The sequence below is a fragment of the Suricata suricatta genome, chromosome 1 (genome assembly GCF_006229205.1).
Source record: "Suricata suricatta isolate VVHF042 chromosome 1, meerkat_22Aug2017_6uvM2_HiC, whole genome shotgun sequence".
Taxonomy (NCBI): domain Eukaryota; kingdom Metazoa; phylum Chordata; class Mammalia; order Carnivora; family Herpestidae; genus Suricata; species Suricata suricatta.
In genome coordinates, this window is record NC_043700.1 from 191,171,613 (window position 1) to 191,199,573 (window position 27,961).

At 61.5% G+C, this 27,961-nt stretch overlaps 1 protein-coding gene and 2 long non-coding RNA genes across 28 annotated transcripts in view; 2 read left to right on the forward strand and 1 right to left on the reverse strand.

Annotated features, from left to right (window-relative positions):
- ABLIM2 (actin binding LIM protein family member 2) overlaps positions 1–27,961 on the reverse strand; it is a 129,806-nt gene that overhangs the window by 60,576 nt on the left and 41,269 nt on the right. For 25 of the 26 annotated variants that reach the window (XR_003912274.1, XM_029949155.1, XM_029949167.1 and 22 more), the window contains exons 4-7: positions 21,085–21,200; positions 15,049–15,175; positions 12,403–12,496; positions 2,692–2,779 (exon numbers count right to left, since the gene is read on the reverse strand). Coding sequence is in view for 25 of the 26 variants with exons in the window: in XM_029949155.1 (XP_029805015.1) it covers positions 2,692–2,779; positions 12,403–12,496; positions 15,049–15,175; positions 21,085–21,200 (425 nt within the window). In the remaining variant the exon portion in view is untranslated. Of the gene's footprint in view, positions 1–2,691; positions 2,780–12,402; positions 12,497–15,048; positions 15,176–19,293; positions 19,419–21,084; positions 21,201–27,961 lie in introns of those variants that run through there. The other variant, XM_029949123.1, reaches the window with a different exon arrangement.
- Positions 19,217–22,364, forward strand: LOC115299718. Its single transcript, XR_003912297.1, has 4 exons — positions 19,217–19,788; positions 20,225–20,343; positions 21,649–21,815; positions 22,323–22,364. It is a non-coding gene; the product is annotated as an uncharacterized LOC115299718 (long non-coding RNA).
- LOC115299723 lies at positions 23,324–26,839 on the forward strand. Its single transcript, XR_003912301.1, has 3 exons — positions 23,324–23,812; positions 25,360–25,485; positions 26,034–26,839. It is a non-coding gene; the product is annotated as an uncharacterized LOC115299723 (long non-coding RNA).

Genomic DNA, 27,961 nt, shown 5'->3' on the forward strand with positions numbered 1-27,961 from the left:
GACAGGCAGGGCTGGTGGCTGGGGGGCAGGCAGGTGGGTGACAGGCAGGGCTGGGGGCTGGGGGGCAGGCGGGTGGGTGACAGGCAGGGCTGGGGGCTGGGGGGCAGGCGAGGGGTGAAGAGCAGGGCTGGGGGGAGAAGGGTAGTGAACAGCAGGGCTGGCGGTTGGGGGGCAGGCGGGTGGGTGACAGGCAGGGCTGGGATGGGGGGTGAAGAGCAGGGCAGGGAGCAGGGGGCGGGGGAGAGCAGGTGGGGGCAGCGGCCAGGCCTGAGGCCCCAGCTCTGGGCCCGACCGTCTTTAGCATCCTTCCCCAGGTAACACGCGCCCTGTGTGCCGCCCTTCTCCAATCCACACCCGGGCTCTGCAGGTGACAGGCTTGTCCCATCTGCCAACCGGCCCACAGCCATCCTCCCTCAGGCCCCGGGGGGACTTCGCTGGGAGAAGCTGGAGGCCTAACAGTGGGCAGGGCTCGGGGGCTGCGGCTCACAGGCCCGTGAGCGTCCCAGACTCCCTGTGCAGGGGGCCCTCCCTGCGCCCCCATCTTCCAGGGCCCAGAGCACCCGCTGACCCCCTACTCCCTTTCCCGGAGCCTCTGAGTCTGGGTTTATGGCCCGGCCAGGGAGGGCCATGCCTGTCCCACACCAGAAACTGGGTGCACAGGGCCCGGGTGTCACAGGGACTTACAGGTGTGTGGGAGGGAGAGCGCTACATCCTATTCCTGCTTGCGGAGCCTTCCAGGTCACATGACCTAACACCTGGGGGTGGAGCTTATCACTGCCCCTCCCTGGAAAACATGTGCATCAGCCTGGAGCTCCTCGGGAGATGGTGATTTAATTGTGTGGGTGTGCGTGTGCACACGTGTGTGTGAGAAACACTCACTTTTGACAACTGTTTATGACTACAAAAGTCATAGATGAATAATTGATGGACCTTATTAAAAATTAATAAGGTGCCTGGGTGGCTGAGTGGGTTAAGCTTCCGACTTCGGCTCAGGTCATGATCTCACGGTTCGTGGGTTCGAGCCCTGCGTCAGGCTCTGTGCTGACAGCTTGGAGCCTGGAGCTGCTTCAGATTCTGTGTCCACTCTCTCTCTGACCCTCCCCTGCTCACTCTCTTTCAAAAATAAATAAACATTTAAAAAAATCTAAAAAGAATTAAAGAACCCCAAGATAGTATAGTAAGAGAATGAAAACCGTCTACAATCCCTGAGCCCCTTCTGGCGGTGGGGGGGGGGCTCAGGCACACACGTGCATTTTTCGTAGAATGTGGATAATGTTGAATGAACCTATTTCTGTCTTATAATCTCTGCTCTCAAAGGCCTTGCACGGTTCCCTCTACACTTAGACGTCAGAAGCGAGACCCTTAAGCGCCGTGTAGCATCCACCCCGCGGAAAGAGGATTGATCTGTCCCTTGTGTCAGGATGTGGGGCTTTATCTCTAAGTCCCATTGGGGGCGGGGTGGGTCCGGGACACCCAAGTCCTCGCACGTCCCTCACTTGAGGACTCCGAGAAATGGTGTCTCGGCTCGAAGGGTGTGGGCATTCTTAAGGCTCCTGGTGGTCCTGCCAGCCCCCCAGTTCCTGCCACCCCAGCCAGGGGAGACCCCATTTCCCAACTGCTCACAACTCAGAGGTGCCCTTCTGTTTAGTCCCTGTCAACTGAAGGGGGGGACACAGCATCTCATTGTCATTTCCCTCCAGTCTCCCTGATGATTCCCGAGAGCCAACAGGTTTTATTGGAAAGGTGCTCCCTGTGGTAGGCGTGCTGGTGGCAGTGGGGAGGGTGGCCTGCCTCAGCGCCCCGACCGCTGTGGGCTCACCGGGACCCCTGCCCCTCCCAGCTTCGGCTACAAAGGAGTCACCCATGAACGCCTTCATGGCGCCCCAACCCCCAGGTGGCCAGGGCGGGGCCGCACCCCAAGGATGCCCAGCCACCGGACTCCGGAGCTCACGCTGCACCACTGGAACCCTGAGCTGGGTTTTGCCCCCTTGTCGCACCCACTGGGGAATCGGAACCTGGGAGAGGGACAGGACTGGCTTCCAGGTCCCACAGGAAGTCACGGCAGGCCCGCTTTAGAACGGGGTGCCGGCCTCGGCCCAGAGCCGTGAAGAGCATCTTTATTCGCTGACGCTGGGTCCCCCTTGATGGCGAGCTCGCGTCCCTGCGCTTGGCGTCAGCAAGGCCTGAAAGCACTATTCACGCCGTCCCAGCAGCACGGGGTGGGGAGGGACGGTGCAAAGGACTCCTTTCACGGACCCTCAGGCAGAGACTTGAGGAACAAGAGGGGACGCCGGGGACGAGGCCATCCTCGCTGACCTCAGCCCACGAGCTCCGGCGCAGAAAGGCAGGCCTGTCTGAGCCGCCGCGGGAGGTCCCGGGGCAGCCGGTGCGCGGCTCTGCCGTCCGCCCAGCCCTGCTCAGCTCGCCTCCGGGGACACGGGGGACAGAGAGCATTGAGAAGAACAGTGGCCACAGAGAAGGGGCCCATCCTCTGGGGGAAGGTCTGAGCAGCCCTGGCCTCCCCCTCCTCCAGGCCATCACCAGGCCCCCTGGGCTCTGCCCTCCGCGCCGCTCGGGCTCTGCCCCAGCCCCGGGCTGCATGGCCGGCGTCCCGTGTGGCACATGAGCTGCCGCAGGGGACCTGCTGGCTCTCGCCTGGACCCAGGGGACCGAGCGTGATTCTGTGCTTACCTTGAAGATACATCTCCTCGCCTTCCGCAAACATCCGGCCGCACCTGACGCATAGTGCGCATGAGGGGTGGTAGTGCTTCTCTCCTGCCTGTGGACACAAGGGGGTTAGAGGTGTTTCTGCTGAAGGGACAGTGGTGGCGAGACCTGCTGCACGCGGGGTGCTCGGGAGGCGCCGAGGGTGTGCCGTGTCCCTGTGCACTGGGGGCTCACGGCCACGGGGTGCTCCGGGCTGTCCGGGGTGCCGAGTGGGGGCCACCTCGGGGAGCAGAGACCCAGCAGTGCCACCCAGTGTCCCCAGGGAGCAGGGCTGTCACCCAGCAGATCCTCACCAGGTCCCGTCCACCTCGGGAGCTGGGAGGGGGCCGCAGGGGGGAGGTCGGAGCTACTGCGATTTCCCCAGGGGGCGGCACAGGACGGGTGGGGTACAGAATGATGAATCACGGTCCCACGGAGCCCTCTTTACTGTTCTTATACTTCCTAGCATCCACTGAACTAGGTGAAAACGTTAATACCGAAATAACCTGAACAAGTTACACTGGCTGGCTCGGCTTCGGTCTACGCGGCGCAAAAAGATCCTCGGAACTAGCGCACCCAGCACCCCTGGCGGCGACCCGCCCGGCCCTGGGGGAGGCGCTGCCGCGCGTGGTGCTAACGCCGGCATCTCGCTCTCTCCCAAAACGGGAAGAAGGCTAAGCGTCGCTCCCGGAGTGTGAGCTGGTCGTAACCGCTTCCCGAAGGAGCAGGGCGTGGGGAAGGCGTCACGAGGAACATCTCGTTGTCCTGCCCCCGATCACCAGCGCCTTCCGCGGAAGCCTGGCCCAAGGTGACCCCTGTTGGGTGGGTGGGGATCCGGGGCTCTGCCCCTCCGGAACGCGGTGCCCGCGGCCAGGGCCCACCAGCACCTCTGGGCAGAGCAGCAGGACGCTGCATCCTGGGTCTGCCGGCTCCAGAGACCCTCCCCCGGGAGCGGGCCCTGAGTGCTCTTTGACCCCTCAGGTGTGCCTCCTCCTGAAAGCCTCCCGGGCTCTCCTCCCTCCTGGGCTCCTGCAGGTCCGTCTTCCCCACCAGACATGAGCCTCCGGGGGGGACAGCCACTTCACCATCTGCTGGTCGTGGGGGTCTGTTGGGGTAGCCCTGGCCCAGGCGGAACCAGGACAAAGCAGCCATTCCAGGAATTTAAGACATTTTTTAATGTTTATTCGTTTTTTGAGAGAGCCAGAGAGCAAGCAAGGGAGGGGCAGAGAGAGAGGGGGGAAGACACAGAATTGGACGCAGCTTGAGGCTCTGAGCTGTCAGCACAGAGCCCGATGTGGGGCTCGAGCTTATGACCTGTGAGATCACGACCTGAGCTGAAAGTCGGACCCTTAACCGACTGAGCCACCCAGGCGCCCCTGCGGTGACTGGACCATCGCAACCCCGGAACAGACCGTGGGGTCTACACAGGGCACCTCCATGGCAGGTCTACACCTGAGTAGGAGGCGGGAGAAAAATGTGGGGCTGGTTTCTAAGACGAGGGCGCAGAACCCCATCCAGACGGGTGAGAATTGGCGGGAGTGCAGGCGCAGCCCTGGGCGGCCGTGAAGGGGCCGGCCCTGCGTCCGTGCTCCTCTGCCATCTGGGAAGAGATCCTGACCCGGGCCTGGCAAACACCTCCAGCCTCCAAAAATAACAGGACTCGGCGCCCGTTTCCACAGTTGGAGCAAAGCCCCTTCGCACTGCCTTGTCTCCACCCTCCAGAAGCCCTAGCAGGCACGTTAGTATCGTGTTCTCCGCGCGGTGCACAGAGAGGTGGAGGAAGCTGAGGAAGGTCACACAGCACACAGGAGGCAGAACAGGAGTGGAGCCCAGGAGGGGGACCCTTTGTGGCCTCTCAGCCCCCAGCCTGGGCATCCCGGCTCCAGGGCACTGACCTGGGTGCTGGTCACAAAACAGATGGACGACCTCAATCAAGAGCTGAAACTATAAATCTCTGAGAGGAAAACATGTGAAGTCGCAGATCTGATTAGGGCTTAGTGCCCAGAATAAAGAGGTCTCACAGCCCAGCAAACGAGGAGAAAACCAGTCCGATGAGAAAATGGGCAAGCGACTGGAACAGCCATTCTTCCAAAGAAGAGGCGCGGGGGGCGGGGAAGCACCGGAAGGCGCCCTGCTTGGCCGTCACGGGGGAAGTACAGATCCAACCGCAACAGCGGGCCGCTGTCATCAAAGTGACACAGAGCTGGCAGCGTGGGCGAGGACACGGGGAGCCAGGGGCCCCGGGGCCCCGGGGCCCGGGGGCAGGGACGTGACCGGGGCAGGGACCGGCGCCCGGGAAGGTGCCGCGGTTACCGCACGACCCAGCATATCTGCTCGCAGGAGCGAGAAAACTGAAGACCACAGAGCAGCAAAGCATCCCAGAGGCCACGGCGCAAACGGCCCGGACGGTGGCCCGCCCACACCAGGGAGTATCAGTCAGCCTTAGAAGGGGAGGAGCCTGATGCGTGGGGCCCCCTGATGTCGAGATGGGACCCCAGAGGGGCGCCTGGGGGGCTCAGTCGGTAAGAGTCCGACTTTGGCTCAGGTCATGATCTCATGGTTCGTGGGTTCAAGCCCCATGTCAGGCTCTGTGCTGACAGCTCAGAGCCTGGAGCTGCTTCCGATCCTGTGTCTCCCTCTCTCTCTGCCCCTCCCCTGCTCACACTCTGTCTCTCTCTCTCTCTCAAAAAAAAAATTTAAAAATTTTAAAAAAGGGGGGACACCAGAGCTCTGTCTGCAGAGGAGAGGACACGGAGAATCTGGTGGCCGTCCACGGTCCGGGGAGGGGCAGTCCGCAGGAGCCTGGATCGTGGGCTTCCTCCAGCATGTGGGGGGGATGCGGCACGGGGTCTTGGCACGTGGGGTCAGGACGGCCGCCGCAGCCCCTGCGCTCTCAGGCCTCTCCTCCCAATTACCAGGTGAGAAAGGCCCGGAACGCCAGCACCTGGGGGTGTCACCTGGGCAGCCCCGCCCCCTCCACCGGGCAGATGGCCCAACCCCTCGCCAGGTGCATCTCTCAAGATGGCTCCGATTTTTAAAGAATACTAAAAGCTCATGAGATTTTTCAGTTCATGGTTCTAAGAAGATGTCTTGTGCCTTCTGACAAGTGGCTGTCGTCCTTAATGAGCTAGAACGAGGCTCGTCAGGAACGGAAGAAGGCCGGCTCCTTACCCAGACCCAAGGGGGAGCCGAGGGGCTGGGGCCCAGCCCACTGCCCGCGCACAGGCATGACCGGCACCGGGAACTTGGGGCAGGGTCTCTGGGCTCCAGAAAATCCCACCCCTCCAGTCCTCTCCTGGCCACGGCAGCCCAGACGGACAGCCCTCGACCGTGACATGCCCTGCACGTGTGAGGCAGACGTCCCCTCCTCCCTGGATTCCAGGCTATGGAGGGCTGGGCCTGGGCCACACGGAGTCCCCCCACCCGGCCAGACAGCTCCCGGGGGCCACGCAGCCACATCCGCCCACTCGATTCGAAGCTTGAGTTTCCTGGTCAAATGGCTGGAAGTGAGTCCAGATCTTAAAAGACCTTAAATCACCAACGTGCGCCGACATAATGAACTTTACGTCGAGCTAATCAAATCCTCCTGGGGAGCCATCTGGACGCGTCCAGGGCCCCCCAGAGCCGTCCTCCACCCCCCTCCCGCCCGGCGCTGCCTCCCCGCAAGGAGAGCCCAGCTCCTCGCCGTGTGGGGCCAGGCAGGCCAGGCCCCGGGGCAGCTGCGGTCCCCTCCCCGGAGCCCCCGACCTCGCCCCCGCCCGCTCTCCCGTCGCTGACCTCTCGGGTTCACACTCAGGGTGGACTGTGCGTCGCCAGGCCGACCCGGCTCGCTCCCACCCTCCCTCTCTCTCCCCCTTTCCCACCACTGGGCTCCATCTAGGTCATGCACTTGAGGGCTGTCCCCTTGTTCTGCACAGTCCCCCAGGCCCTGCAGCGGAGGCACATGCAGGAGTGGGGGCCCGTCGAGACAAGTGGCTCATGAGCGGTCCCCACAGGGCGAGAGGAGGGTTCGGACCAAATGAGCGTGGTCCATCCCTCCCAGCAGGGGGCATCTTCACGGGCGTGTGGGCACGGCTGGCTCTGAGAAGCCCTCGGCCAAGGCGCCTGCTCAGCGCCCTTACGGGCACCTCCGACCCTGACGACCAGGGGACACGAGGCCCCCAGCGCAGATGCTGTCACAGACCAGTGGGAAGGACCCAGGCTCCAACTCGCTACTGGGTGTACGAGCAGGGCCGTGGCGTCAGGCTGGAGCAAGTCAGTGCATACCGAGCCTGTATCTGTGCGCGTGTGTGCGTGCCCATGTGTGTGCACTCGTGTGTGCGTGTGTGCCTGTGTGTCTGTGTGCATGCCCATGAGTGTGTGTGCCCACGTGTGTGCATGTGCACGTGTGCGTGTGTACCCGGTGTGCGTGTGTGCCTGTGCATGTGTGTGTACCCGTGTGTGTGCCTGTGTGTCTGTGTGTGTGCGCATGCCCATGTGTGCGCCTGTGCATGTGTATACCCGTGTGTGTGCCTGTGTGTGCATGCCCATGTGTGTGTGCGCCTGTGTGTGTGTGTACCCGCGTGTGTGCCTGTGTCTGTGTGTGTGCGTGCCCATGTGTGCGCGTGCCCATGTGTGCGTGTGCATGTGTGTGTGCATGCCCGCGTGTATGTGCCCACGCGTGTGCATGTGTCCATGTGTGTGTACCCGCGTGTGTGCCTGTGTGTCTGTGAGTGTATGTGCGTGCCCATGTGTGTGCGTGCCCGTGTGTGCGTGTGCATCTGTGTCTGCATACCCATGTGTGTCTGTGTGTGCCTGTGCGTGTGCATGTGTACGCACAATCTAAAATGGTGATTTCTAAGTGCAAACAGCCTGAATGACGGCACTGTTACAGACGAGTTTTCAGTTTATTCTACGACAAACAGGTACTCCTTCCAAATATGCTTTTTAAATAAACGCATTCATTAAATTGCAAAAACAGAGGGAGAACTTAGAGCCCTGGAAGTTGACTTTGCTTCTGTCCTTATCTCCTTGGAACACACGGTTTATTTTCTCGCGGTGACAAGTCACCTGCTCTGGAGGGGAACACGGAAGACGCGGGAGGAAGACAAGAACGAGAGAACAGCTGACTCCTGTGGAGGCAGGGGTAGGTTCAGCGAAGTGCAGAAATGTTTAGCTGCCTGCCCGGCCGGGGGGGGGGGGGGGGGGGCCGGCCGGGGGGCCCTCCCACCAGGGCTCCAGCCCAGGCGGGGGGTGTGGGTGGGGGTGGTGTGTTCAGGGGGTCTGTAGGTGAGTGGTGGGTTGAGGAGGAGAGAAAGAAGGGAAGGCAGGCAGCGGGAGGGAGAGAGGGAGGGAGGAATTAATTAGTGGTCCCAGAGGTACCCGGCGCTTCTGGTTACCATGGAGACAGGCAGGCTGCACCAGGCAGGTGGGGCTCAGGCAGCGGCCAGGCAGGGGTTACGGGGGGCAGCATTCCAGCCGAGGGAGAGCAGGGCGGGGACTCCCTCGCTCAGCTCCCCCTTATCAAACTCTGCTCAGGCTGGTCCGGTTGGCAGGCTCTCCCTGCCGGGCGAGTCTCCAGACACCTTTCAGCTCCTTCCTTGGGGCTCTCCCGGGAGCCAGCCCTGCAGGGGACCGCCCCGGGGCCCCCGCCCCTGCCCCCCCACCCCACCCTCCCCGGCGTCCATCTCGGCAGTCGGGTGGGGGCGGACAGCCCCTGCGAGTGCCCACCAGACCCCCGGGCTCCTCCCTGCGCCCCAGCCCGCGGCAGGCTCGCCGAGACACGCGCCCGAGACACGCAGGATGCGAGAAAACGTTGTAAAAGGGGAGGTTTCGTGTCCAGGAGAAACTAGGGAGGCGGAGGGAGGAAGGGCCTGGCTGCGGCCCCCGATGCACGTGTCTGGGCGGACGGCAGGCTGGGGCGCTGGGCGCGGAGATGGCACTCTGCCCGCCGCGCACAGACGCGGCGGGAGGGGCCCTGGGCTGCTCTCCGGCTCGGGCTCAGGGAGAGGGAAGCTCTGAGTGTGCAAGCATCTCGCGGGAGGACAAAACAGGGTGGGGGATGACAGGTGCATCAAGGGGTCTCACCCGGCTGGTGTGGCCCAGCTCCGCACAAGCCCACCCCCCTGGAACCCGGCACGGCTCCTTCAGCCTCCCCATCAGCCCTCGGAAGCGCCTGGCCAGCTCCCTACCTGCACGGGGTCCTCGAAACAGAGCCCGGTCCGGGCGGCCGGCGCCCACTGCCCCTCTCCAGCGCCCGCGCCCCAGGCAGCTCGGCTAGAGCCCACGGACACCCTCGGCCTTCAGCCGGCGGTCTGGACCCGCTTCCTTCTTTTTCAGATCTGGCTGCCGGCCACCCCTAAGGGCCCACCGCCCGCCCAGGGGGGCGCCAGGGCGCCCAGGGCCGAGTGCAGGCGGCGAGACTCCCCTTCTGCGGAGCCGGCTCGTCTCTGCCGCCGCCTCGCCAGGGAACTCGCCGTGCCGACGGAGACAAAAGCATTAATCTTCCCCGGGAGGCCCTTTATCCTCCAACACTGACGAGCGGGAGCCAGACCTGTTCTTCCCCTGCTCCTCGCAGCCAGGACGGCCCCTTTCCCGATGACACGCGGGAGCGCCCTGGAGGGGCGCCCCTCGCAGCCGGGCCCCCGCAGTCTGTAACGGCCCGGCGCGGAGTCTCAGGCACGCACGGTGCAGATGGGGTCACCTCCCCCCCCCTCCACCACGGGGAGCCCCGCTGATTGCCGGTGACAGCCCCAGGCCCCCATTATCTACCACGGGGCCAGCACGGGGCCAGCGGACGCTTCACGGACGCCGTCTCTTTGGGTCCCCGAGGCTCTGGGCCTGTCTCTCGACCAGCCGTGCTTGCTCGGGGCAGGCGGCAGGGTTTGGGTCAGGACGCCATCCCTGCCCCGGGGCGCAGTGGGCGAGGCCCACGGATGCCAGGAGAGAGGCTAGATCCACACACGTGCCACAGCAAACAGCTCAGCCCCCCTGGGCCTTAGATGCACCCCGCTTTCAGCCGTCGGGTGTCACAATGGGGCACAGCGCTAACACGAAGGGCACACCAACGCTCACACGCTGGGAGAGGACGAGGCGGCGCCAGGAGCCCGGGGCAGCCTGCGTTCCAGTCGGGCTCTGGCCACCGGCTGGGGGGTGGCCGATGGCCAGCGTGGGGAGCGCAGGGGGGAGAGGAAGGTCTGGACCAAATCAGCAGGGAACAGAGAGAAGCAGTCTGAACTGCTGGCAGCGGGGCAGGCGGGGTCCTGTCCCCAATATTTATAGCAGCTGCGGGACCCCAGTGAGGGCGCAGCCTCCACCGCAGAGTCGAGGGTGTGGGTACACATGCTACAGGTAACAGGTGGAAGATGCTCTCAGACTGGACGGCGACAGTCTGGTCACGGACCCGCACGCCCGACGGAGCGGAGGACCACGAAGACGCCACGTGCGTGCGAGCAGGCAGCGTGTGGAACGCAGCGATGGCGGCATTGGCTCCACTCAGCCGTCAGGAGACCCGCTTCGAGGGACCCGCGTTCCCAGCTGCCCCACCGGCTCAGACTCCATACAGAGACCACACTCGCCGGGGGGGGGGTGGGGACACCGAGTTCTACAGACAGGAGGGCAACTTAGAATGATCTTTCCGGAAAGCACTTCACAAGCACCCGGACTCTTGTAAAGTTCATAGTTGTTGACTGAGCATCAACATTTCTGGGAATAAATCTTAAGAAAAATTAGAAATGCAAAAAAAAAAGATGTTGGTCCCAGTGTTGTTTATTGTAGTAAAAAAAAAAAACTAGGAAGCAGCGCTATGTCCGACAATAAACCACCCCCTACAGGGTTCTAGAAGATTCCTGGAAGGTAATGCGAGACTGAACCAGGCTTACATGTGGAGGAGCCTTGAAAACCCCGCCCTGTGGGAGTGGCCGGTCGCAGAGGACCCCCCTCCCCCGCCGTCTGACCCCATTCGTGCGAACCTGCAGAACGGGGGAGTCTCGAGGGACAGAAGGGAGATCGTGGTGTCAGGGCTGGGGCGGGCTGGGTTCTCTGAGGGGCTGGGAACGTTCCGGAACAATGGTACGAGGTGCGCGCGTCTCTGCAGAAACCGACAGCCTGGGAGGCGCACGCTCAGGGGTCGACCGTGCCGCACATGAGCTGTGTTCCAATCCGGCGGTTTACACAAGGCCCACCTAAATGGGTGACGGGTTGAGGAGGGCGCTGGTTGGGACCAGCACTGAGTGGTGTTTGGAAGCGATGAGCCACGGGAATCCACCCCCACAGCCAGGAGCACGCCGGACACGCTGCATGTCAGCCAACGTGACAATAAAGGACATTAGAAAATAAATAAATAAAATTTTCAAATTTAAAAAAGCCCATCTTACAAAACAAAACACTCGAACAGGGGAATCTGCTAAACAGGAAGTGTGAGCTGGACAGACGCAGAATGCAACGCCGTACGAACGGTTTGGTCTCAACTCTAATTATGTCGAGAGAGAAAAAACCGGAAGGAAACCAGCCAAGAAGTGAAGCCACCTCTGATCCCATTGTCGGCGACTTTCCCCTTCTTCGGGCTCTGCCCACCGTCCACAGTTCTGTGTACGTGCGATCACACCCATCCTCGGGCCCCTCCGCAGAGCCTGGGCCGCCCCTGCCACGCTGGCCTCCAGGATTTCCCCCCGGGAATGAGAGAGGGGCAGGTCTGCCTTCTGGGGTGCATGTGACACCCCTCTTCCCGCTCCCCTTCCCGCCCCTGGGGCGCAGGGGCAAGTGAGGGCCGGGGTGGACAGAGGTGGGGCTGAGGGTCTGCAGCAACTCTGTCCTTGCCCCTCGGATGTCACGTGTCATTTAGGGAAAAGCAACTCGGCATTCGAGGTTCGACTCCGCTGTAGCGCTTGGGACCCCGGGTGTAGGCACAGCCCTAGCTGTGGTGCAGGCAGGGCGGCCATCCCTGGGGTGGTGGGGGCACCCCGTGCACCCCACTGCCCCTGGTCCCCAGGCACCCCCGGCTCAAAAGCCCTTCTGGGGGATGGCCGTGGGCCCCCCCCATGCTCCCGGCCCCAGGGACTCCTCTGTGACCCCCTCCTTCTCATCCCCTGAGGTCCCCAATCACCCATGCCTTCCCCACGGACATGGCCAGGCCCCAGCACAAAGCCAAGGAGGGGCTGAAGAATGGGAAGAGGGACCAGCAGGGTCTGACGCCAGGTGGCCAGGTCCAGTTGCCGCATGAGATGTGTCTTACGAACAAATGTACCCAAGTGCCTGATACACGTTTTGTTTTGTTTCCACAAAGAGACACAGCCACGTAAGTCCCACCGGGATCAGAGACGCAGTGCGGGCGCCCCAGACTGCACCGTGACTGCTGTGTGCCCGGCCTGCCAGGGGGCTGCCCCGGGCTTCCTGCGGGCACGTGGCCCCGCCTCCTGGGCTCACTTCCACTCCCCCAGGTCTTAGACCCCCATCTAGATGCAGAAGGGCTGGACCCAGATCTCAGACCCTGGGAGCTGGCAGAGGGCCCAGGAGAGACAGTGTCCGGGGAGGGCTTCCTGGAGGAGGTGGCGGGCAGGCCCTGGAAGGCTGAGAGGAATGAGGAGGCCAAGGCTCAGGCGCGCGTACCCTTGCACACACACATGCACACACACACTCACACACACACGCACACGCACACACGCCCGGGAAGGCCGGAGCAGGGCCGGGCCCAGAGGGGGCGCCCGGAGGCCCACTCACCTCCAGCACGTGCCCCGTGATGAACTTCTCGCAGCCGTCACAGCGGATGCCGAACTTGGAGTGGTAGTCGGCCTCGCAGTAGGGCAGCCCGTCCCTGCAACAAGACGGGCGGTCAGGATGCGCAGGGGGGTTCATCCCGGGGCCCCCGAGACGCCACGAGAGAGCGACGGAGTCACGGGGCGAGGCCGCCTTCCTCCTGCCTCAGCGTTTCCTGGGCGCTTCGGGCCCATTTCACAGGGGCAGGAACTGAGGCGCACAGAGGCGGGGAGCCTCCCGAGGCTCAGCGGAGGGAGTGAAAGCCACATCTGGGAAATCGAAGATGTTTCCGCAGTCGTGGCTCTAGTTTCCGGTTCATTCTGTCCCATGGTCAGCATCTGGGCGGGAGGCGGCCTATTTACCCAGCAGGTGGCTTCCTACTCCCTCCCAAAGAGGTCCGGGCTGCCTACCCAACTCCAGCCACAAAGGGTGTGTGACGAAGGTGCCCCCATCGGGGGCTGGCACTTGTGCTGGCTTGGTCCCAGCCCTCACTGTCCCCGGCGGTGGGGGCAGAGGCGGCTGGCTGGGCGGGAGCGCGCAGGCCCCTGGGCCCGTGTGTCTACCACGTGCCCGCCGCACGCCGGGCGCTGCTTGTGCATGGGGCAGGGGTGACCAGCGACACCTCCTTCGGGGCCCTGCTCCCGAGCCCTGGGCAGGCTTGGGCGGGCTCCAGCCTCTGTAAGCGCAGAGCCTCCGCTGAAAGCACTGGGAGGGAAACAGCTTTTCGGGGTCGCGGATGAGAAGGCTCGCCGCCTGGCACCGCCTCGGGCACATGGTGGCAGCTGACCTCACAGTGACCGCGGTTATTATTTTGAGGTCAACACCCCAAGGCGGGGCTGTGTGGCGGCGAAGGGAACAGGCTTGCCCTCAAACGCCATGGCCCGGCTGTGTGTCCCTGGGCGGCTCTCTGAGCCTCAGCTTCCCCAACTGTAAAACGGGAGAGGTTGCAGGAAGGTCTGAAGAAGACAAGGTGTGGCCAGCGCCTGGCAGGGGGCAGGCACTCGCCACTTGGTGGCCGAGGCTGCTGTTGCTGCTCACCAGGGCTGCCCCTCCACCCCTCGGCCCCTCGGCCCGGCCCAGCGGGAGTCGGGGGTGGAGGCCACGGGCACGTGGACACCTGCCGCCCCAGTGAGTCTCCCCCGGTCATTCAAGTTCCCTCGTTCCTCCCAGTTTGGCTGTGATTATTTTACGGGTTTAGAGCTGCCGACGGAGGTAAGACTTCTCCAGCTGCCAGGAGACCACAGCTAAGGCCGCTGTCTCTCCCCCAAAGCTCCGGACCTTCTGCAGGTCCCGTGGCTCCAGGCAGGGCACGAAGGGTGGTGGAGGCTTCTAAGCCCCGGGGCCGCGGTGTCGCGGTGGGTACGTCCCCGACCACAGCCTCAGCGAGGACAAGCCCTTCCTTCCAGGAGAGGAGCATCAACGTTGAGCCTCCAGATCTACGTTCAGATGCCGCTGACCTCGGGCCCCTGTTCTCCCCACACCCAGGAGCCTCAAAGATCACGTCTCTATGGTGACACCAACGCAGCCGCCCACCAGTTCTGGGACGCGGCTGGAGGCTGCAGAGTGACAGGGTGCGGTGTGGGTGGGCTCCCACGGCAGCGAGCACGCTGGGGGCGGGGCACCCTATTTTATCTTCGAGGGCTCGGCCCCCGGGCTGCCTGTGTCTGAGTCGCTCGCCCCTTCCTTTCCTGGGACAGAGGCGTGGCCAGAACCTCCCCGCCCAACCCAAGATCCAGCCTGGACAGAGGCTTGGGGACTTGAACTGAAAGCGTTTTGCTTTGGGAGAAGCGTGCACTCACACGCAGCTGTAAGAAGCCACACGGACGGGTGGCCTGGTGCAGAGCGGCCGGAGATGGGCGTGGCATGTGGGCGCCTGATTCGGAGCCGGGCGGGGCGGGCACTCCTGCGTGAGCGTGTGCGTGCACCCGGGTTTCACTGTGCGGCTCGGTCGCATGGTCAGGCCCGTTAGGATCCACCACCAGCAGGGGCTCCTGGGGGCCCCCGCACGTCGGGAAGGAGCCTGCCCATTTCAGCTCACCCCTGACCCTGTGCCGCAAGGGGGACTCCCCTGACACGAGCCACCGATCCCGGCACCTGCACCCCTTCCCGGCAAACCAGCTGCTCCTGCTCAGGGCTGACCCCCCACCCCCAGGCTCCCTCTGCACTGCCTTCTGGTGAGACGCGCCCTCCAACCCCCCAAATGCATCGCTGCGTCTGGGCTGCTGGGCACACGGGGTCGGCCAGGGGCAGCTGCCCGGTGCCCAGGGACCACACAAGCTCCGGTGCGGGATTGAGTCAGCAGATCTGTGACAGCGGAGGCTGGTCAGCCCTCTCGCCCTCACCCCTGCCGCTGCGGGCGGCTGGCGTCCACCGTGCGCTCAGCAGGCGCTCCAGGCGCCACGGGAGGGCACCCCCAGGCCAGGGCCGGGTGCAGGGAGCAGCTTACAACGGTGGGGGCCCGGACTCTGCTTCGAGGCACAGAACCCTGCGGAGGCGAGGCTGGCGGGAGGGGGCGCCGGGGGGTGGGGGGGACAGGCACGCGGGGGCCGGGCCCGCACAGGGAGCGGGCAGCCGTGGCCCGGGAGGCACAGTCACGGAGGGGCCACTCACTTGCTGATGTACTCCGCGTCCAGCTGCTTCCCGCACGCCTCGCACTTAAAACAGCCCAAATGCCAGTGTTTGTCCAAAGCCACCAGGGACTGGCCATTTTTAATTTCTGAGCCGCAGCCCCCGCAACCTGAAAGAAAGAACAGGACACAGACACTGTCACTGCGGGCCAGGAGACCGGGGGTCCCCAGCCACAGAAGGGCCTAAAGCCTGCATGGGGGAGGTGACGGAGGGGACAGTCCAGCCGGCCGAGCTGGAGGGACCCTGCTCCACGCCAGCCGGTACACAAAACACAAACCACGAGGTCATCCTGCAGGCATGGAGGGCCGACTGTGTGCGGCCCGGGCCGGGAGTGGACGGAGCCCTGCCTTGCAGACATGGGCGCCTGGGCCAGCAGTGGGTGTGCCCTCAGACAGGAGAGCTCTGTAGGGTGGGGGCCGCCTGGAGGGCGGGCAGCGGTCGGGGTGGCCCCATCGGGCTGCCTGTGTCTTAAAGGAGCCGGGACCTAACTGACCCAGCCATCGGCCCCGAGGAGATGCGCTGCCTGAGGGAGGTCTGAGCTGTCATTCCTGCTGTTCCTTCTGGGCGCTCGCCCGCCCCGCTGCCCCTCCCGGGTGCCCCTCCCTGCCCAGTGGCCCCTGGGTCGCAGGCCCTCCCCTCAGCGCGAGGGCCTCTGGGGCCTGGCATGGGGGCCACACCAGGGCCCACGGCAGTGTCACCAGGGCCGAAGGATGTTGGGGGAGAGCGGGCCAGGAGAGCCTCAGGCACAGGCACTGGGAGCGTCGCCTGCCTGGGGCGCGTGTGTGCGCGTGTGTCTATGTGAATACATCTCTGTGTGTGTTTGTGTGTCAGCACGTCCTTGTGTGCCTGTGTGAGCATGTGCTTATCTAAGTGTGTCTGGGTGTGTGTCTCTGTGTGTATCCGTGTGTATGTCTCTGGGTGGGGTGTGTATCTGTGTGTGTGTGTCCTTGGGTGTGTGTCTCTCTGGGTGTGTGTGTGTCTCTACGTGTGTGTTTGTGTGCGTGTGTCTTGGGGCCCCGCAGGTCCTGAGGAGCAGTGACAAGGACATGGCCTCTGCGCCCACGGCCCAGGAGCCCCTCAGCAGCCCAGCCGTCGCGGGCTTGGCCGAGGGGGTCACAGGCGGAGCAGGGACCCCGCTCCCCAAGGTGGAGAGGGGAGCCCAGGGTGCGACAGGGCCCCACGGCTCACGGGGCCTCACCGGGCCAAGCCCTGTCCTCTCCTCTGGGCCCCGTTTCCTCCCGGGGGACGGAGCCACAGCATTAGATGACACCATGAAGACCAGGCCCGGGGTGGGGGGCCCGCAGAGGGGCATCTCCTTGGCAGACAGCAGCCTCACAGTTTTCAGGAAGAAAGCCAGTCAACACCCACAGAACCGCTGGTCAGGCTCTGGCTTTTCCTAAACTCTCACACGCTCCAATCCGCCTGCCGACTCTGGACCAAACGCCCGAAGAACAGTCAGGCTCCGGGACCCCGGGCCTGGGAGCAGGGGGGAGGGTGGAAACTCACTCACTTCGGGACCCTTCCCGAGGGCCAGCATGGCCGGAGGACGCCGGCCAGGAGGGCACGCACGCAGGGGTGAATGAGTGAGTGAGCTCAGGAAGCACCCAGAGCCCGTCCCCAGCCTGCGACCTCCGGGGGCCCCCCAGGCACGCAGAGACGACACGGCTCACCCGTTCTGCACTCCCGCGGGCTGGCCCTGGGAGCTCCAGGTCACCGCCGCTCACCTGGGGACGGCTGTGCTGCCCAGGGGACACCTGGCAATGTCTGGAGGCTCATTTGATTGTCCCTGCTGGAGGGGGCACGCCCCAGGCACGAGAGGGGGGCGAGGCGAGGGGCAGGCTCAGCACCCTCGGGCAGGCAGGAGGGTCCCACCGCCCAGAATCATCCGGCCCCAACTGTCAGTGGCGCCAGGGTCGAGAAATGGGGCTCCGAGCCTTCGTTTGCTTCTCTGTAAACGGGCGAGGCGAAGGAGCAGGCCACACGGCGTCGTGCCCAGGGCTGGGGGGCCGGGGGGCAGGTGGAACAGTGGTTAGAAGCCTGGTCCTTGGAGCCAGGCGGGCCTCCCCAGCTGTGCGACTGTGGGCGGGTTGCTCGGCCTCTCTGTGCCCAGTACATGGGGATGCACCCTCTGGGGCCAGGAGTCCGGGCTCACACCCTTGGTAAGAGGCTGAGAGGAGCCAGCGGCGACAGGCCCGCGGGTGTGACTGAGGGCCAAACGCCGTGACAGCAGCTGGCAGAGCCGGCGGCCGGGTCCCTGCGCGAAGCCATCCGAGGCCAGCGCCGACATGGATCTGTCTGCCACCATGTTGGCGCATGCCCGGCCCTGGGGGAGGGTGCCGGCTGGCCTGCGGGAGGCCGGGCACGCGCACCAGCCCAGCGAGCCTGGGGCACAGTCTTGCTGACGGCCGGCTCTGGACTGGAGGCCAGAGCGGGGCAGGAAGGACCGTTGCCATGGAAACAGCCATCGCCACTTTGTAAACACAACTGCACGGCTTTGCAGACGACAGTACAGAAGCCCGTGTGACGAGTCCTGCCAACAACAGCTGTGGCTCTGGCTCTGCCGTCACGGCAACGGGCTGACCAGCGTGACCCTTCCGGAAAGTTCCAAACAGCTTCCTGTTTCCCCCAAACCGCTCCCTCCTCTAGCGGGCGTGGTCACGAGACCTTCAGCTCTGCCGCTGACGTGCGCGGGATACGGGGCGTGCGGGGCAGCCTCTCTGAACCCCGGCCGTGAACGGGGAGGGGTCGTGGTCATGGGGGACAGGCCCACTGGCACCCACTGTCCCCCAGGTCAAACCGGGTCGGGGAGCAGGAAGGGCTCTGAGCCGAATCTCAGATTGACTTTAGGAAGCACGGAGCCGCAGGGCACCCCGGGGGCTCAGTCGGTTGAGTGTCCGACTTCGGCTCAGGTCATGATCTCACAGTTTGGGAGTTTGAGCCCAAAAGCAGTTCGAGCTGCTTCAGATTCTGTGTCTCCCTCCCTCTCTGACCCTCCTCTGCTCACGCTGTCTCTCTGTCTCTCTGTCTCTCTCAAAAGAAAACACTAGAAAAAAATTTTTTTTAAATGAAAGCATGGAGCTAACAGATCTAAACTCAAAACCGCCTGCCCGTTCTGAGCGGGGCTTGTCCTTTCTCTGAAAGCCCGGACTGAGCGGAAGAGCCTGGAGCAGCGGCTGGGAGAGAGAAAATGTGATCAAGTGAGTCCCACGCACCGGGGCTCCGCGGGGAGCTGGCGACACCCACCCGGACCACAGCGCGGGGGCGTGAGGCGCGGGGCTGACTCCTGGGGGCTGAGCACCCCACAGGGCAGCCCCACCCCATTAAGGGCACAAAGTAGCCACTGTACCCCAGCAGGCACACAGCCTCCCAGCCTCACTGCCCCGTCCCCCGGGCAGCGGTGGGCCGGCGAGGGGGCTGGGGGCTCCAGGGCCCCAAGCTCACCCCTGAGCACCTGACCAATATGGCCTCTTTTGGGCAGAAGACATGGAAGCCCAAGGGCCACAGACCTGGGGTCTCAGAGGGAAGGGCTGTGGGCCCCACCCATTCCTGCTGGGGGTGCACCACCCCTCCTGACTCGGAGGGGCCTCCAAGCCCCAGCTCCCACCGTGACCCCGGGTTCTGGGCGCAAGCTCATCTGCACCCCATAGGGCTGGGCATAGACCGGGGTGGCTGGGGGGTGGGTGGCCCTAGGGCTCCTCAGCAGGGACAAAGTGGCACTCCACCCGTAGCTCCCGTCCGCCCCGCCCACGTCTGAGCCCCTGCCAGATCCCGAGGCCCAGAGAGTGGACACAGCCCGCCCAGGGCAGGCAGGGGCTGAGTGGCAGGATTCGCCGGGGGCAGCAGGGCTCGGGGCCGCCCCAGGGGCATGCCACCGGGTCCCTGGAGGGCTGCCCCGCCAGTTCAGAGCCGGAGGCTGGGGTGGGGGGAGCCCAGGGACAGAGGCCCTCCTCAGGGCAGTGCGGGAGGCGGCCCGGGCCGAAGCTGTTGTGCAGGATTCGCAGGGACCGGTGTCTCCTCCAGGGATGGAAGAGCGTGGGCGTCCAGTGCAGAGCGCGTATCCCGTTACCTAGCAACAGGCCCACGGCCAGACAGCGGAGCAGGGACGCGGAGGGCCACCCAGAGCCCCAGGACTCCAGCGGACAGCCACCTCGGCAGCCCCCCGGGGAAGGGGCGCTTCCCTTCTCCACCCACTGCAGGGCCCCCCCGGCTGCTCCCCCAGCCCCCCACCTGCAGGCAGCCCCGCTGCTCCAGCTGCTCCCGGAGTCCCTTCCTCGACGGCCACCCGTGTCCCTGCCTCCGGGACGCCGCGGGACTCCTCGGCACGGCTTTGTCGCCCGGCTTCCATCTCTCCTGCTTCCTTCTGTCCCTTGTCCCCACGCAGCACTCCCCCCGCCCCCAGCCACTCACAAGGATCTGGTGGCCGCCCACAGCGCATTCCACCTTCTCCCTGTTCCACAGCGTCTTCCCTTCAACGTGCACCTACTGGAGCCCGTGTTTCAAGGTTCAGGACAAAGGCCACCTCCTCCAAAAGCATCTGGTTTGAGCCTCAGCCGAGCGCGCGCCCCCCTCCCTGCCTGACTCAGGACACTTCTGAGGAGGATCTGCTGGCTGGCTGTTCTGGGGGCACAAGGAAGCAGGAACGGACCAGGAAGATTCTGCAGACACCCGCACAGCAGCCAAGAGCTGGCGATGACCGTTTAACACTTCCTAGGCACCAAAAAGGTTCTAAGCGGGAGATTCTCACTGTGGACTGGAAACTGGGGCAGCTTACGTTATTAGACCATCTGCGGGGGAGGGTGGTCAAGGGAGTGAGCATTTGTTCTCTAGAAATGTAAATTTGGTATTTTCAAATACATTTACATTTGGAAAGGGGAGACACATAGTCTGTAGTCAGGCATGTTTCTCTTTTTACTCTCGCTGCCAGGAAGCTCAGGACAAACTGTTCAGTCTAATCCCAGCCCTTTCTAATTTTGCTTGTTAGAGCTTTTGATTACTATTTCTGATTTAATTATAACAGTATTGATCATGAAGCAGATCCCCCAAAGTTCAATCAATCCAGACCGCAGCGGGAGAGAAAGCTTTGGATGCAGGACTCTCCCAGCAAAGCTCCGACGCAACAGCCTCACCAACTGGCACGGCTGCTCGTTTGCCCCTCCAGGGATGAAGGCTTGGCCTCCCTCCGCAGAGAAAAATGACTACCAGACCCTGCAGCACCGAGCTTCTGGAAGGCTGGAGCTACTATATCTCTTCTGGAGAGACTTTCAACGCACAGACAAGGTGGGTGCACGGGAAGAAGGTGCCTAATGGGAGAGGGGGAGCAGGAATGAACCGTGAGCAGGGGACTGGCTCTGGACGTCCGCACAAAGCCCTCCTCCCTCGTCGAGGGACACCACAGGGACTGTGGCATGCAGGGGCAGGCTCGGAAACTCCATTTCTGCCCAGGGAGCCAGGCGGCAGCAGGCCCGGGAGTGTTGGGCCCCCTTCCCAGTCCCGGCGCCCCAGGTCCAGCCCAGAAGAGCCGCAGCCCCTGCCCGCCATGCACCCAACACACATTTGTTCCTTTATGACCTGCTTCTGAATCCAGCAAGCATGCATTGAGCACCACGGCATACAAACCCTGAGGGCGTGGGGCAGTTAACCTGGGAACCCCTGACCCCAGGAGCCCAGAGTTCAGGGCTCTCCTAGTGGTTCCCCCAAAGGGCTTCTGGAAGGTCTAGAATTATCTGTGGAGCTCAATGTGCCTGCGTGCGCTGGGGGGAGAGGCCCGGAGGAGGCCAGGAGGCTTCCTGGAGGAGGCAGGCTGGAGCTGGGCTGAAAGGAGGGGCGTGGAGGGGTAGGGGGCGCAGCTGGGCAGACGCTTGGAGGCGTGGGAGCCCCAGAGACTTCTGTCCCTGATTCCTGTCCTGGTTTGTCCAGTCACCGGGTCACTCCCACGGCCTGTGCCCTGGGTCTGGGCGGCCAGGTCCCTCCCCGGACCCCACGGACACCACCCCCCCGGACCGCCGGGTGACCACTTACTCCAGAGGCCCTGGGACAGGTGCACACTGCTGCCCGCTGTCTTGGGCAGAAAGCACTTCTGGCACACGCATTCCTTCCCGTTGAAGGTCACTCGGTCCCCAGGCGGGAAGGGCAACCTGAAATGAGAGAACATGTGACCAGCCAGGATCGCCTCTGGCTCTTCCCCTGGGGTGGGGGACCACTGCCTCCCCGGGGCCCCGTGCACATCCCGCTGTGCACCCAGGCCAGTCCCCCACACCTGAGCCTCAGTCTCCTCTCTGTGCAGACAGGCAGAATCAGCGCCCTGGCGAGGGGCAGCCCCGTGCTTGGCTCAACCAACCAGGCAGTCCTGACCACTCCCTCCTCCTCTGACCCCCCCGGGGTTCTTTGCCCAAACCAGTTCAGAGATAATGGCAGGAGTTAGTATCTATTGAACACCTACTGTGTGCCAGCTGCCAACAACTAGCATCTATTGAACACCTACTGTGTGCCGCGTATTAGCATAGATGCCTCACATGCACACCTCATTAATAACTTTAAGACATTCATTCAAGTTGGAATTTGCTTCATTTTTTTTCTCTGTAGGTGAGGAAACTGAAGTTCAGAGAGGAGAGTTAACCTTTCCAAGAACACACAGCAGCTGCACGTCAGAACTTGAGTCAACCAAGACCTATCTGGCTCCAGAGCTCCATGATTTACCTACTTAGGCTTCTAAAAAGCCAGTGCCTTGTCCATGCCTTGTAGACACCCAGGTAGGGTACATTATATCCCTTCTTTATTGAAGTTTGCCATTTTGCTCCTCATGGATTTTTTTGCATTAATTTTAATTTTTTTAAATACCACATTGAACTATTCATCTACCTTGATTGCTGAGTTTTTCAGCACTCACTGAAATTCTGCATTCAAAGTGAGTCTCAGCCCTGGTGCAAGGTGGGTCATGGCCCGGGGCTGCCCCGAGCCAGGCTAGAAGGGGGCAGCGGGGAGCCTCCTGGCCTCCCTCACTGAGGACTTCCCCTCCGGGAAGGTGGATGCCGTCTGGTGAGCTAGGGACAGGCCACCTGCAGTCAGGGGCCGGAAGACCGGCCTGAGTGTCCTACCCATGTCACCTGCTGCCCCTGAGCTCCTGGCAGCCCCGGGGCCACTTTCCTTCCCCAGCTCAGCCTGGCCAGAGAGGCTAGGCCAGTAGCTTCCAGAATTCCCTGAACTAGCACATGCCCTTTCCTCTCATTGAACCTCTGTCGTCTCCTCTGCCTTCCCAGGGCCGACAGTCCACGGCACACCCCAGGCGCTCAGTAGGCACTCGGTAAGGAGTGGATGAGTGAGTGAACAAGTGAATGATCAGAGACCCCCAGGAGGTCTAACTCAGCCGCCCTCTTCTGCCTGGCCTCCCCACGCAGGCTGCCGGTCACTCCAGCCCCAGACCAGCCCCAACCCTGAAGCCCGTGTCCCTGCAACAGTGCCTGTCATAGCCCCCCCTCCTACCCCTGTGTGGCTGGTGTTCACCCAGCAGGTATGATCTGGGGTCCCCACGGGCCAGCTCCTGCTCTTGGGGACCAAGACCAAATACAGGCTGAGTAGGCCCACCTCCCTAGGCTTGTGAGCCAGCCCTGTAAACCTCGCGGCTCAGGGCCTGGGACCTTCTCAGCTGATGCCTTGCGCTGGGTCCCCAATGGCCAGTGCTGTGCTCTACTGCTCTCTCCTAGATTCTTGCAGCTGCACATCCTTCCATCCATCCACCATCCATCCATCCACCATCCATTCATCCATCCATCCATTGATCCGTCCATCCATCTACCATCCGCCATCCGCCATCCACCATCCACCATCCACCATCCATCCACCATCCACCATCCATCCATCATCCATCCATTGATCCATCCATCCATCCACCATCCATCCATCCATTAACCCATCCATCCATTGATCCATCCACCATCCATTGATCCATCCATCATCCACCATCCATCCATCATCCATCCATCCACCATCCATCCATCCATCCACCATCCACCATCCATTCATCCATCCACCATCCACCATCCATCCACCATCCACCATCCACCATCCATCCATTCACCCATCCATCCATTGATCCATCCACCATCCATTCATCCATCCACCATCCACCATCCATCCACCATCCACCATCCATCCATCATCCATCCATAGATCCATCCATCCATCCACCATCCACCATCCACCCACCATCCACCATCCATCCATCCATCCATCCACCATCCATCCATCCATCCATCCATTGATCCATCCATCCATCTACCATCCATCCATTCCCACCCATATTCATCCATCCATCCCTCCATCCACCCCTCTACCAGACAAACTGCATGGAAAGCTCTAGCATACTTCCTGGGACCAGGAGGGGCTGCATAAATGATAGCTATTATTGTATTAGCTCAACTTTATTGAAATATACTTTGACAAAGGTGCCCATGAATGTTACCAACACCACAGTCATGATATGGGACATTCCATCCACTGCAAAAAGCCCCCGTGATTTTCTGAAATGCCCCCCACCCTCTGCCACCATCACCCCTGGCCCCGGGCAACAGTGGGGGGCATTCTGTCACCGTGGATTGGATCTGCCTTTCCTGGAACTGCACATACACGGAAGCACACAGGACGCAACCTCTCACTTCTGGTTCAGCCTCCTGCCCCTGACATTCACGGACATGCTGCACCCCTCAGTGGCTCGCCCCTTGTTACTGCTGCCCGGTGCTCCCCCGGACAGGTGAGGGACAATACAATTCCATTCACTGCTGACGGACATTTGGGTTCTTTCCGGTTTGGGGCTGTGACAATTAAAGCTGCTAAGAATGTTCGGTGACGAGTCTTTCCGTGGCCTCGTGCTTTCACTGCTCTCGGATACAGACCTGGGGCGTACCTAACTCTGTGTTCACATTCATAACGACTACCAAGCTGACCTCCAGAGAGGCTGCACCGCCTTGCGATGCCGCCGGCAGTACGTGAGGGTCCTTCAGCCTCACACCATCCCCATCGCTCGCCACTGCCCGCCGTTTCCGGTTTAGCCGCTCTGGCGGATGGATGGCGGTCTTTCACCATTTCAGTCCGCACTGTTTCATATGCTTCTGGCCACTCATCTACATTCGTCTGTGTCAAACTCTTCTGCCCATTTTTCATAGGGTTTTGTTTATCTTCTTACTGCTTATTGTAGAAGTTCTTGTGTGTATCTGGATGCCGGGGCCTCATCCGGTGTAAACCACCTACCAGCTGATGGCTGGTTTCTGTACTGTGTTGGTTCTTTTGACGTTGTTTTTCTTCCTTTAACTTTCCTGTCGTGCAGGCGTCCAAGTTCTCTTGGAGTTTGTGTGCCTACAGACGTCTTTACTTCGTCTTCATGTTGGCGGGGAGGGGAACACAGTTATCGATGTCAGTTTAGTCACACACTACAGGCGCACCTCAGAGATGCGTGGGTTCAGGTCCACACCACTGCAACAAAGCAAACATTGCAATAAAGCAAGTCAAATGCATCTTCTGGTTTCCCAGGGCATGGAAAAGGATGTGTACACTGTAGGCCATTAGACGTGCAATAACATGAAGTCTGAGAAACAATGGACATACCTTAAAAAGTACTTTATTGTTACAAAATGCGAACCATCATCTGAACTTCCAAGTCCTAATCACTGATCACGGATCAGCATCACAAATCCAATAACGAAAAAGCTCGATGTGTTGTGAGAATGAACATAAGGGGATAGACACGAAGTGAGAAAATACTGCCGGAGAAGGGCGCCGACGCGCTCTCTGGGTGCAGCGTGGCCACAACCTGCAATCTGTAAATGGCGCAGTGTCTGCAAAGACCAATAAACTGAGGTCCAACCAAATGAGTCGTGCCTGTGTGTACGCTCGTGTCATGCAGTGTGGAAGATGAGGCGGTTTCTAGTGCGCTCAGACACACACATGATCCCCACGATCAATTCGAGGACTTTTTCATCACTCCAAACAAGAAACTCCATATTCCTTACTGGTTTTGCTTCATTTTTAAAAGTCTTTTCCTTTAACTTTCTTTTTGGGTGTGTGGGGGGAGGCATGGCATGGAATTGTTTGCTTTCTTTCTTGTAACTCTTTAAAGATACCTTTCCATTGTCTTCTGCTATGCATAGCTTTAGGTGAAAAGTCTGTAATAATTCCTTTGTTCCATTGTCTATGATGTGGGGTTTTTTCCCCTCTTGCTCCTTGTTAGATTTCTTATTACTATTTTTCAGAAACTTGATTATGTGGCCTGAGTAGGTTTCTGTTGTGTTTATTCTACTTTAGATTCATCGAGACGCCTGAATCCACGGGTTTATAGTTTTTGTCAAAATTGGAAATTCTTTAGCCGTTATTTCTTCAATTATTTGGTCCTCCCCCTCCTCCGGGATCTCCCCCTCCCAACTTGGACAGGTAAAAGATCCTTTATTCTTAGATCACTGGATCTGTTCCCCCTTTTTCCAGTCTTTTCTGTCTCTTTGCTGTAGTCTGAATGGATTCTATCGTTTTGTCTTCAGGTTCACCACGGCTTTCCTGTGCAATACCTACTCCACTGCTAATTCCTTTCAAGGAACTTTTCATCTCACAAATTGTAATTTTCATTTCCAGAAACTCTATTTGGCCTTTTTATATACCTCCTGTAACATTCCCAGTTACATTCACATTTCCCCTTAAATACCTAAGCACAGATTCAATACTGTCTCAAGCCCCTGTCTGCTACTTTCATATCACTTTCATTTCTGGGTCTACTGCTATTGGTTAGTTTTTCTTCGGGCTTTGGGTCTCATCTTCCAGCTTCTTCTATGACTAGTAATATTTGGTGGGATGTTGTGTGTTGCATGCTATGTTGCTGAGGGCTGGATTTCCACTCTTCCTACGTGGAGTGCTGGGTTCATCTGGCAGTAAGCTCATTTGCAGATCAGTGCGACATTTTGGGGGACTGATTTTGTTCTTCGTTTCAGCAAGTGTTTGCAGCTTTGGCTCAAAGGCTATTTGAGCCCTGCTAATAAGGCACGACCCTTTGGCATCCCTGCTGCGTACCTGGGCGCTCAACAACCTGGTCACAACTCGAATGTCTCCCAGCCCTGGGAACGGCTCACCTTACAGCCACCTGGCCACTCTGCCCACCTGGTGACAGTCCTCTACGCCTACGTGGCTTTGCATCCAGCCAAAGGCTCAAAGGCGCCCCCACATTGCTCTGTGAACTTGCTCTGCATGGCGCCCTCCCCTCTGGAGTGCAGCCCCTCTACTCTGGACTCAGTTTCCTCTCCTTGTACAACGGCTCCAGAAACCGCGTCCGGGCACAAAGCTGGGCATTCGCAGGGTCTCTGCCTTGTGTCCCTGGTCTTACTCTGAGGCAGCCCGTGCTCCAGGGCCTGGAAACAGTTGTCTCGTGTACTCTGTCCAGTTTTATAGCTGTGCACGGAGGGTGGTAAGTGCAGCGCCAGTCGCTGCCCCCTGACAGAGCCACTGCTGTTGTTTTCAAAACCGAAGATTGTCCAGAGGGGCTCCGTCCACTTACGGTGGTCACGCCCCCTCATCTCTATGCTGCGCGCACAGAAACTATTTGATGGTCCCAGTGGGAGTTTAGTGCAAACGTGGTGCAAGAGCACAGTGACCGTCATCAGAAACATTCCTTGTCACTGTCCCCCCACCTCTGCACCCCTGACAATGATGTATCCGTTTCTGTCCCACACAAACGCCACAGCTACAGACAAGAGCTTTGGGGACAACCCTCGGAAAGTGCCCTTGAAACACGGAGAAGAAAATAAACTCTGATTATTTTTTTTTATTCTTTGTCTCTTAGAAATGAAACATCTTCCTGGGAGTGGGAGCGATGTGGGGTGGGGGGCACGGGGAGGGGCAGGAGGAGGGGGCCAGTGAGAACACCCTCTGGTCTCCTTGCTAAGCCCCCAGAGGTCCAGGGCAGAGAGGGGAGCCACTTGTGGCCTTGCCGGGGGGCTCAGGCTCCCAGGCCATCTCCAGTGACCCTCTGCCTCATCCTTGCTCTGGGCCAGGCGCGGGGCACCACGGGAGCAGCAGCCCGGCCCCTCTCCGCACGCGGCTGGGAGACATGCCGCCAGGGGAGGGGCCGCGGGCCCAGGTGAGCAGCTGCGCAGGGCACAGCAGGGCCCCGACGAGGGAGGGGGGCTGCTCCCGGGTGGGAAGGCCCTGCGGGTGGGACCCTCGTACCTCTGCGTCTCTGGGTGCTGAGCCCTGCCGAGTCTGAGCTAACGCAGCTCTGAGTCCTGGTGCCGGCCCTGCACCAGGCGCAGAGTGCGTAACAAGCCTGGTGGGAGGAAGGAAGGAAGGGACGAACGAACCGAGGAGCCTGTGCCGCCCTCTCAGCCAGGCTGGAGCCCGGACCTGCTCGTGGACGCCAGCGGGCAGGGAGGAGGGCGGCCGACGGAGAAGCGGGGCCCCAAGCGGGCACATGGTGGAGCCTCCATGGGGGCCGTGGCTGGGGGGTCTAGGAAGGGAGGGACCCTTCCCCAAATCTGGCAGACACTCACGCTTGGGGGCCCTGAACCTGGGGGCCGGGAGAGGGGCCAGCCACAGGCCGGGGACACAGGCAGCTGAGCAGGGGCTGGAGCGTGGACTCCCAGCCACCAGCACGTGAGAAGGGACCTGTGGGGGATGCCAGCAGGGGAGCAGCCACCAAGGGGGCCGAGGGGGAGGGGCGGCCTCAGAACCTGTTGGGCTCTGTGCCCCCCAGGAAAGAGGGCCTGGGCCTGCGGAGTCAGGGGCTGGACTGTGTGCCTCGGTGCTCGGCCACCCAGTGTCCACCTGCTCCCTGCCCTGGGCTGGGACCTGCCTCTGCTCCCAGCTGTGGCCCAATAGGAGGAAGGGAGGGAGGGGGAAGGAAGGGGGGGGAGGGAGGGAGGAAGAA